The 11,886-nt window shown below is 36.7% G+C and overlaps 1 protein-coding gene across 1 annotated transcript; it reads right to left on the reverse strand.

Moving 5' to 3' along the window:
* Nucleotides 1-1,545: 1,545 nt before the first annotated feature.
* On the reverse strand, nucleotides 1,546-7,157 carry LOC127617129 (solute carrier family 25 member 48). The gene is made up of 7 exons (XM_052089034.1): nucleotides 6,960-7,157; nucleotides 6,028-6,071; nucleotides 4,823-4,894; nucleotides 4,043-4,295; nucleotides 3,499-3,774; nucleotides 2,616-2,749; nucleotides 1,546-2,120 (listed from the first exon to the last, which is right to left on the reverse strand). The coding sequence occupies exons 1-7, from the start codon at nucleotides 7,003-7,005 to the stop codon at nucleotides 2,016-2,018; spliced, it is 930 nt and encodes a 309-aa protein (XP_051944994.1). The 5' UTR covers nucleotides 7,006-7,157; the 3' UTR covers nucleotides 1,546-2,015.
* Nucleotides 7,158-11,886: the final 4,729 nt, after the last annotated feature.

Here is an 11,886-nt window from a genome sequence, read left to right on the forward strand (position 1 = left end):
TCAAAGTGTCACACTCTAATCAGCTAAACACCTGCAAAGGGTTCCTGAGCCTTTAAATGGTCTCTCAGTCTGGTTCAGTTGAATTCACAATCATGGGGAAGACTGCTGACCTGACAGTTGTGCAGAAAACCATCATTGACACCCTCCACAAGGAGGGAAAGCCTCAAAAGGTAATTGCAAAAGAAGTTGGATGTTCTCAAAGTGCTGTATCAAAGCACATTAATAGAAAGTTAAGTGGAAGGGAAAAGTGTGGAAGAAAAAGGTGCACAAGCAGCAGGGATGACCGTAGCCTGGAGAGGATTGTCAGGAAAAGGCCATTCAAATGTGTGGGGAGCTTCACAAGGAGTGGACTGAGGCTGGAGTTACTGCATCAAGAGCCACCACACACAGACGGGTCCTGGACATGGGCTTCAAATGTCAAACGTCTTACCTGGGCTAAAGAAAAAAAGAACTGGTCTGTTGCTCAGTGGTCCAAAGTCCTCTTTTCTGATGAGAGCAAATTTTGCATCTCATTTGGAAACCAAGGTCCCAGAGTCTGGAGGAAGAATGGAGAGGCACACAATCCAAGATGCTTGAAGTCCAGTGTGAAGTTTCCACAGTCTGTGTTGGTTTGGGGAGCCATGTCATCGGCTGGTGTTGGTCCACTGTGCTTTATTAAGTCCAGAGTCAATGCAGCCGTCTACGGGACATTTTAGAGCACTTCATGCTTCCTTCAGCAGACAAGCTTTATGGAGATGCTGACTTCATTTTCCAGCAGGACTTGGCACCTGCCCACACTGCCAAAAGTACCAAAACCTGGTTCAATGACCATGGTATTACTGTGCTTGATTGGCCAGCAAACTCGCCTGACCTGAACCCCATAGAGAATCTATGGGGCATTGCCAAGAGAAAGATGAGAGACATGAGACCAAACAATGCAGAAGAGCTGAAGGCCGCTATTGAAGCATCTTGGTCTTCCATAACACCTCAGCAGTGCCACAGGCTGATAGCATCCATGCCACGCCGCATTGAGGCAGTAATTAATGCAAAAGGGGCCCAAACCAAGTACTGAGTACATATGCATGATTATACTTTTCAGAGGGCCGACATTTCTGTATTTAAAATCCTTTTTTTTTTATTTCTGAGATTCTGAATTTGGGGTTTTCATAAGCTGTAAGCCATAATCATCAAAATTATATCAAATAAAGGCTTGAAATATCTTACTTTGCTTGTAATGCGTCTATATAATATATTAGTTTGACCTTTTAAGTTGAATTACTGAAATTAATGAACTATTGCACGATATTCTAATTTTTCGAGTTTCACCTGTAATTGTATTAGAGGACATGAAATAATCGAAATGTTTTATAAGACATCTACTCGACCTTCTCTTGACTTCTCAAATTAACATTTTCAAACATACCACAGCCAAGACATAAAAATTATTTCCTGAGCAGTACTTCTATGAAAAATAATTATATAATCCCATACAAACTCACAAAATATCCGGCATTAGCACTGGAACAGTGTGAAATATACAAACACAGAAACTTTATTTTACTGGTTTACTTAATTATATTTCTTCATATATGTGCATCATAATGCATCAGCAATTTAAAAATATCTTCAAAATGATATATTGTTAAACATATTTACAACCTTTAAGCACAGGCTAATAATATGCTAGGTGTTCAATGGTAAAGGCCATGGAGTATACATTTAATTGGATAATAAGCACATGTATAAGAGCAAAATTTAAAGTAGTACAGCATTCACATGCAGATGTTGCACAATTATATATTAAAATATTTGATTAAAACAATGTTCAAAATATGCACCTATTAACCACTATTTCTTAATATAAGAAAAGCCTAAAAGCTTCACTGATACTATTCCATGTATCAACAACAAACTCACATCAATATAAGCCACATGTAAGTCTCTACATGCCATTTAAATCTCTGAAATCATTTGGAGGAGCATATACTGTAAATGTGCATTAGAATCTTTTCAGAAACAGACAGAGTTACTGTGTGTTAAAAACTTCGGAAAAACTGGAGGGAAAGTTCGTAACATAGAAACATGGTAGCACTCATTGGAAATCCTCTGATAGCATTCACGGTTGCCCCTCGGAAGAAAACCTAATTGGACAAAACAGACAAATATAGAAAAAGCATCTGAATTGTATTTATATTTCACAGAAATCTTTAAACAACATATATACAACCAACATAAATTAACTTATACCAAGACTTTAGCTATATCTATTAATGTGTCTATGTCTTAAGACCAGTTTATTTGTTTTTAATCAGAATTTTTTTACATTCAGAGGTATTTGATAATGTCCATGTTAAAACGTGCCGTGTCAAATTGGTGATAAAATACAAAATAATGTACATTTGAAATAATCAATTATTTGTATACCTTAGATATTCCTTAAATTCCTAAAATCTAGGTTATCAATATCATGAACTTGTTAAAGAAGATCTCTATCAACAAACTACCAATTTACCCAAGTTATTTTTGTTTATTGTTTAACAGCCATTAATGTCCTGTCTGCCCCTGCAATACAAATTCTTTCAAAGTTTTACAGCTTTGAAATTACATAACATATAGTAACAGTGAGATAAACTTACATGAATTCCTTCTGTTTTGTAACTTTGCATGATGCAGTGCAGAATGCCTTTGTATTTCCTCTCCTGCATGGAATCTGCCTGCAACCGACTTTTTACCACATCAGATGGTGTGGCCGTGACCCATGAGATGGATCCTGTAAAACAATAGCAAAACCATAAGTAAGATCTCATGTAATGGACTGGAGAATATTGTTTCCTTAAATCGCTTGTCACTGAACCACTAAGGTCATTAAACCAGGCTTTTTTTCTGACATAGCTATAGGAAAGTCTTAATGGGAGGTACAGCAAGATATTTTCAAAAACAATCCTGCTAGCCTTAGCCAAGACGTATGCTTGTTAATCTGTGCATGACTGCTGAGAAGTAGTTTTGTGTCATACAGAGTATCTAACTCACAACCTATTAACTCAAGAGAGAAATACAGTAAGTTCAACACATGTTCAAATTCACTCAAAAATAAAAACACTACAAGTGCATCAGGTGTTTCTTTATAGGTCAGTGTATAGTGCATGCCTCTGTTCCAAGCCCTTGTGAGCTGACTATGTGTGCAGTCTGCATACAGACGGGAAGCTGAACAGCCGGCTGTCTGGTGCCGTCACATCAACCTTGATCCACTGCGATTTTGAGCCAAATCCAACAGGATAAAAATCATTATTTGTGGCTAACCATAGGGAATCAGGGTAAGACAAGGACAGGGTTTTGACCATGGACATAATTAACACCAAAGTATTGAAATAAATTGTAAGTTGTGTCTCTCTGCTCTTGCTGCCTGAGTAAAGTGTTCCAACCCAGTCCCTTATGAGGTTCAATTTCAATTAGAATTCAGCCTTTGTAGGCAGCAAAAAGCTCACTCAGGTTTTGAACAGATAAATATGTCTCATTTACCTGCTAAACCTCCTGCAAGACATATGGAGCAGGGATGGGGGGAGCCATTGCTATTAGGATTCAGCCAGTCACAAAATAATGAGTATGGGATGAAGTAAAGAGCATAACCAGGTACATCCCGCAATATCATGGCTCCCGCTCCTCTGTAGAGCCCTTGGATGCCCTCATTCTGCAGTATGGTATTAATGCAGTGGAGTGGCCCTCTGTACATAGACTGGGTCTGAATTCCCATTGAACGAAGAGGAACATTCCCGTTTCCAGCGAGGTTTAAATTCTCTGAAAACACAGATAAAACAGTATGTGAGTAATACTGTGTGTTATTAAAATGTTATTATTATGTTATCTCAATAAATATTATTTCAGTTGTTCATTGACTTGGTTTGTTGTTCATTTACAAATTATTTAAATCACATGAAACTTTTTTTTGAGTCAGAAGCTTTCAGTAATGATTACACAGGGATTTTCATCCACTTCCTTCGCACACATTGCTCCAGGGTGCTAAATTCTACATTTGCTATGGAAAATACCCAAGCCTATGGCTTACCTGTGAGAACAGGTTGGGTTTGCATCTGGAGCCTAATTTTGACAAGGTCAACTGGGGCACCCAGCACCACTGAAACAAGGCCAGTTAACATGCTTGCTACAGTTAAGTCAAGCATGCTTGATGGGTGTCTACCATCACCATAGCGATATCTGCTAATGAGTCGTTGTGTGTTACTGAAGAAGCCAAAGACCATAGAATTATAGAGGGTGATGCTTGCCAGTGGAAAGGAAAGTCCTTTGAAAAAGCCAGTAACCTATCACAAGACAAAAAATAAGTTACCATGCATTTTCTACTTATGCTTCCAAGAAAATTAAATCACATTTTACACCTAAATGCTCTCATGTAAAGGCAACTAGCACTGGCCATTTGGATTTCAAACGTTCACTGGTTAATATAGTCCAGTAGTATATTTAAGTAAACGGATTTGGAGTACTGTCCATAACAAAGGGGCTCAAGCTCTGAGATACTGCCTGAAGTAACCCCTTTCTGACAAAGCAAAAAATAGACAAACGATATTGAAATAATAATATAGGTGTTATGAAATATAAAGAGGGATGCCGGAAGAATCGCCACTGGAGTGATCGCTCACTCCGGTGGCGATATGTCATATGTATATGAGATATGACTGGCAGGACAAAATGAACAAGTTCCTCCCAAACTTCATAAATTGTTTACAGGATATTTAGAGAGTTATTGTACAAGATACTTAAATATATATATTTTTTGAGTAAATATTTTAATTGATCAATAAAGATACCATCCATCAATGCTGGGACTTACAGTTTCCTTCTTGTAGATTGTTACAACACAGTGTAGAGTGCTCTTGTATCCTTTGCCGGCCTGTAAACGAGTCTGCAAAGGAGCAAGAAGGAATCTAGTCAGAATACATGTACACCAGAGGGTACAGGGGACAGAGATGGCTTAGCAAGTAATTTAGTCAGAATTTTTTTTGGCAGTTTTTAAAAGTTAAATACAAATTTGCATGCACTTTTTTTTATTTGTACACCTTGACCAGGTTTGGGAGGGTTAATTTTGAAATGCATTCCACTATAGATTACAGAATACATGTTGTAAAATGTAACTTGTAACATAATCCATTAAACAACTCAAGGTCATTAAAGTATTCTAAATAATTTGGATTACTTCTTCAGCACTGGCTGATTTTTTTTAACTTGTTTTGACTATAAATACTCTGCCGGTACAGTAAGACAAAATACACATGTTAAAAATACATTCTCTGAAAAACCTAAATATCTTATGCAGTGTTGTTTCTAAAACAAGATAAATCAAACTGATTTTTAGATAATTTTTACAGGAAAACAATACAAAATTATCATCAAGAATAAGATTTTTGCCCTAATATCAAAGGTCTTACTAAAAAAATCAATCATGATCCAACGTGAATTTTCTTGATTAAAAAATATGATCATGCCTGGTAACATGTGCATATAAAATGGTTAGAAATAGCATTTTAGCTTAGCGTAAAGCTGACAATTTACACAAGGTTTATTTCTATTTCTTCTGCTCCAAACTTGCTTCTCTGTCTGTTCGTTTTGAATGTAACTCTTCATAAGAAAGTATTTCACCACTGTTCAAATGCACTTTGGATTGCATAATTTATATATATATATATATATATATATATATATATATATATATATATATATATATATATATATATATAGATAGATAGATAGATAGATAGATAGATAGATAGATATATATATAGATATATATGTGTGTGTTTTCCATCTGAAAGGACTAAATTATAAATGAAACGAATGACAACAAAATGCAAAGTAATCTTTCAGTAATCAAAACACATTTTGAATGTAACTGTATTCTAATTACCAATTATGTAAATTGTAACTGTAGTGGAATACGGTTACATATATTTTGTATTTTAAATACGTAATCCCGTTACATGTATTCCGTTACTCCCCAACACTGAACTTGACTCACAAATCAAGCATGTATTGTCTTACCTTAACAGTATCAAGAGGATGTCCAACCACCACACTCGATGCTCCTGTAACAAATACAAATTATCCAGTATGTTGCAAGTTAAGTGTGCAAAACAACTTTTTAATGGACATTACGTGTATAAATTCCATATTGCATTGCTTTGTAGGAGGCTATCCTTGCGGAACAGAGTGTCCACATCATGAATAACATACATTGTTATGGACATTTCATGCTGAGTGCACATGCACATTAGATGGGGCGCTTAGTTTAAAGATACATTTTCCTTTCAAATAGAACAGTTTCCCTCCGAACAAACTCATTTCAGGCTTCAAGGCAGACAAATGTCGTCTAGTCCACCAAGCAGACAAAACAAACATGAAATCAGCACTGTTTGCAAAAAATATGCCAAAGCGACTGAGAAAAGTAGGCTAATTTTGACGTTTGCTAAAACATCTTGAGACATATTTTATAAACAAAAACACATGCAAGATATTTATCTTGAACTTTGGAGAAAAAGTTGGGTTTTATTTTTCTGCCAAAATAAAGTCACAAAAACGAAACTTCAACCCTCGCGGTTTTACGATCTCTCGTTCCAATCCGCGAGTTTTCGTGAGATTGTCTTTATAATTCCCCCCCATACTTTTCCATTCGAGATGTTATTTATGGGGAGATTTCTGACAGAAAAAAGAATGAAAGAAGAAAGAGAGAGAAAAAAAAAAAAATCACACGGCATCGCTCAAATAGTGAAAATAAATAAAGTAGCTATGTCTGAACAGACGTGGCACATACAGATAAACTAGTTTAGGAAACTTGATAAACATTTCGCTAAATATGCCCATATTGGCTAATGACAAATCACACATTGTTACGCTCTAGGGAAATATACGTTTTATGCACTTTTGTACACACGTTTCAAACATTTCACGTGACATGCCAAACAAACAAGTCTCACCTCCAATCCATCCTGCTAAAAAATCATCCAAATGAAAAACTGTCATTGTGCAACAGAATTAATTCTCAATGGAGTTCTTCAAACAAGTGCCGCCGTCATTGATGCTGTTCATCTGTTATCGCAGAACATTCTTAACCTTCATTTAAAAGTTGATCGGATCAATAAATTCAGAGGTAACGTCAGCCCCATCCAAACCGCAGGACATCGGTGAGGGGAGTATATGGGGGCGTTACACAGAGACACGAAAATAGATCTGTTCACCGATATACATTCATACAACGTACTTAGTGAAACATTAGTATGCAGGAATATATAACTTCTGATTGGTATAAGGAAGTTCTTTTCATGTTACACTTAATGTGGCTGCTGAGGAATGCTTGGAATGTGGTGGTTTTCCATGACTCAATTCAAACCATAAAAATCAATGTGTTTAACAAACCATTATCTTGCATATAATGTTTTAATTTGAAGCACTTGTAAAAGATCACCATGATTGATTGCCATTTTGTATGCTCATATCTTCAAAATCCTTGCCATGAAATTGTATATCCACCGTTTTTGATGTAAAGAAACATTCTGTAAACAGTGTAACATTACCAAACAGTGTTACTGTCTTAAAATAGTAATCTATACTACAGGTGAAACTCGAAAAATAAGAATATCGTGCAAAAGTTCATTAATTTCAGTAATTCAACTTAAAAGGTGAAACTAATATATTATATAGACTCATTACAAGCAAAGTAAGATATTTCAAGCCTTTATTTGATATAATTTTGATGATTATGGCTTACAGCTTATGAAAACCTCAAATTCAGAATCTCAGAAAATTAGAATATTGTGAAAAGGTTCAGTATTGTAGGCTCAGAGTGTCACACTCTAATCAGCTAAACACCTGCAAAGGGTTCCTGAGCCTTTAAATGGTCTCTCAGTCTGGTTCAGTTGAATTCACAATCATGGGGAAGACTGCTGACCTGACAGTTGTGCAGAAAACCATCATTGACACCCTCCACAAGGAGGGAAAGCCTCAAAAGGTAATTGCAAAAGAAGTTGGATGTTCTCAAAGTGCTGTATCAAAGCACATTAATAGAAAGTTAAGTGGAAGGGAAAAGTGTGGAAGAAAAAGGTGCACAAGCAGCAGGGATGACCGTAGCGTGGAGAGGATTGTCAGGAAAAGGCCATTCAAATGTGTGGGGGAGCTTCACAAGGAGTGGACTGAGGCCGGAGTTACTGCATCAGGAGCCACCACACACAGACGGGTCCTGGACATGGGCTTCAAATGTCAAACGTCTTACCTGGGCTAAAGAAAAAAAGAAATGGTCTGTTGCTCAGTGGTCCAAAGTCCTCTTTTCTGATGAGAGCAAATTTTGCATCTCATTTGGAAACCAAGGTCCCAGAGTCTGGAGGAAGAATGGAGAGGCACACAATCCAAGATGCTTGAAGTCCAGTGTGAAGTTTCCACAGTCTGTGTTGGTTTGGGGAGCCATGTCATCGGCTGGTGTTGGTCCACTGTGCTTTATTAAGTCCAGAGTCAACGCAGCCGTCTACCGGGACATTTTAGAGCACTTCATGCTTCCTTCAGCAGACAAGCTTTATGGAGATGCTGACTTCATTTTCCAGCAAGACTTGGCACCTGCCCACACTGCCAAAAGTACCAAAACCTGGTTCAATGACCATGGTATTACTGTGCTTGATTGGCCAGCAAACTCGCCTGACCTGAACCCCATAGAGAATCTATGGGACATTGCCAAGAGAAAGATGAGAGACATGAGACCAAACAATGCAGAAGAGCTGAAGGCCGCTATTGAAGCATCTTGGTCTTCCATAACACCTCAGCAGTGCCACAGGCTGATAGCATCCATGCCACGCCGCATTGAGGCAGTAATTTAGGGCTGCATCTAACGATTATTTTTGATGTTGATTAATCTATCGATTATTTCTTCGATTAGTCGACTAATCTAACGATTATTTTTCCGATTAATCTAATGCATATTTTTGGGATTAGCCGATTTATCCATTGGCAAACTTTCCAATAAATAATAAGTACAACTTCTACATTAGTATTTCAAACTTTTATTAATTCATTTTCTGAAATTTTTTTGTATCTGTCCCTATTCAAATAAACAATAAATAAATAAATAAATAAATACACTACAGGCTACTGTTAATATGTAAATATAACGTTATTGTTTGTTTTTAAAGTCTACATTAGAGACATGCGCGGGACGGATTTCTCCCTTAATAATTCCTAAAAAGCGGACATCTCTGTTATTATCAATGAAACTGACTGCACAATGAATCTTTCATTATATCGATTTGCCAGTATGCAGAATTCAGCACTGAACAAAAAGTCCATTTTGAGCGGTGAGGAGATTCCATCTTAAATGCTTCTGATTGGCCATTGCGTTCAGAAAATGAACACATATGTCTGTGATTGGCTACATTGTTAAACGCTGCAAACATGTATACATAGAACGATTTACAGGCCGGGGTCTATCTATTTTGTTTTAGTTGTTCTTGTTGCTTTTGTGCAACAGATGAATGACAATTTATTTGTTTTGAGATGTTCAATTTATAGATTTCTATTTTGCGGGAGTCCCGCAAATCGTTTTATTCTCCCGCAACCAGCACACACACGAGTGCATTACCGCCCGCGCCCGCACTCGGCCATCAGATCCCGCGCCGCACTCTGTTGTGTTGGGTCCCGCGGGAGTGCATGTCTCTAGTCTACATGTGCATACACAACTTTTAAAAACGGGCAATTTAAATGCACTGAAGGCTTCGTTGACAGATTTAAGTTGAAGTTATAAATGAAAGTCCATTTTATTGTCGCCGAATGGGCCAATAAATTACATCTGCACCGTTAGCAATTAACACTATTAACTAGCACACAAGCTGTAATAGCTGAAAAAAGTAGGTATGACCGCAACAACAACTCCAAAAACTCACTGTAATAAAGCCTACTACTTACCCAGCTGGCTCGTCGTTTTGAGTTCGCAGAGTCACAGGATGTTTCCTTTTAAGATGCTCATTCATAGCAGTTGTGCTGCCATGGTATGACATTTCCGCTTTGCATAGTGAACAAAGCACATTTCTGTTCGGCTGTAGTTTAAAGTATTCCCATACTTTGGATGATCGTGGTTGTCATTTTCACCATGAGCTGGAGCAGAAGCCACCATTACTCGATATTTAAACGTAAATAATGAATGTGACGCGTCGACGCATTTCATTCGTGTCGACGTATTTTCATAGTCGACGTAATCGATGACGTCGACGCGTCGTTGCGGCCCTACAGTAATTAATGCAAAAGGGGCCCAAACCAAGTACTGAGTACATATGCATGATTATACTTTTCAGAGGGCCGACATTTCTGTATTTAAAATCCTTTTTTTTTTTATTGATTTCATGTAATATTCTAATTTTCTGAGATTCTGAATTTGGGGTTTTCATAAGCTGTTAGCCATAATCATCAATATTATATCAAATAAAGGCTTGAAATATCTTACTTTGCTTGTAATGAGTCTATATAATATATTAGTTTCACCTTTTAAGTTGAATTACTGAAATTAATGAACTTTTGCACGATATTCTAATTTTTCGAGTTTCACCTGTATATACTGGTGATTTCGTATTGGAAATGTACAGTTCTGCATTAGTGTTTGGTAATCTTAATTGTTATACAGTATATCTTGAAGAGTTAGTTATAGAAAAAGGAAGGATATTGGTTTATAAACAGTGACAAAACTTGGGTCTCTTATGTATCAACTTTTTAAGTCAGTAAGTGCTAAAGTAACATCTGCTTCTGTGCATTATGCAAGAGATTGGCCATATGCAGGCAAATAGTTAAAAGTTAATAATTAGGAAGTTATGTGAATGGGGTTGGTGCCTATTGGTATTTATTTACATTCATGCTGTTTAGCTAGAAGGGTACTGGCCCCCAAAGTGAGACTTGATTCTCCCTGGGTTGTTTTTCTCAATTAAACAACATCTAATTGAGTTTTTTTGTTCCTTGCCACGGTCTGCTTTGGCTTGCTCACTTTGGGCTCTAAAAAGACTAATATTGTTTACTTAATAAAACACAATCACATTTGTATGTGTTTTTTTCACATTTGATCATACGGCACAAACATGATTAAGATATTACAGCTTTATTTTCTGTTATAGCATAATTTCCTGTACAGCTGCTTTGAAACGATATCTGTTGTTAAAAGTGCTATACTAATAAAAATGACTTGAGAAAGTTAATAATTGTTATTTATGATTCAGTAATATGGGCTATACATATATAGCACATCGGTGAGGGGAGTATGTGGGGGCGTTACAGAGACACGAAAATAGATCTGTTCACCGATATACATTAAAAAAGTTATTTTTATAGTTCTGTTTAGTGTTAATCATGTGATTTTATGTAAAATTCTGGTGTCATCTTGGTTTAAATTAATGTTGAACTCCCTGTGACCCTCTTCAGGTTAGTGTAAGTGGCTAATTTATCCTGTTGGATAAATAGATGGTACTGTCCATCCTGAAGATAATGGAATCAGAAACCTTCTCTTGTGCAAACTGGAAACAAACTGCCTTCATTTTGAAATATTGTGTTGACTTAAATTCTCTCTGAAAGGTTTTAGTAAAACGTTGTGAATCTCAGACAGAAATCTCCAGAACCATACTGAACTGTAAAACAAAAGGTGAAATATCTGAATTGTTAGATCCGTACCCTATAAAAGGTTTACATAACCAACACAATGGAGAGGTTGCCTCAGGGTTTTTAGTAGAACCAAAAAAAAATATTACTTATGCAAGGATCAAATGCTTTACCACAATATACTGGATATACAAACATTTATAAGATGTACAGTATGGTGATTGTTATAGACAACTTGCCTTATTCATGCCCTAATGTTGAGGTGTCCTATCTGCATGAAAAGCTGGT

Source organism: Xyrauchen texanus, chromosome 23 (genome assembly GCF_025860055.1).
Source record: "Xyrauchen texanus isolate HMW12.3.18 chromosome 23, RBS_HiC_50CHRs, whole genome shotgun sequence".
Taxonomy (NCBI): domain Eukaryota; kingdom Metazoa; phylum Chordata; class Actinopteri; order Cypriniformes; family Catostomidae; genus Xyrauchen; species Xyrauchen texanus.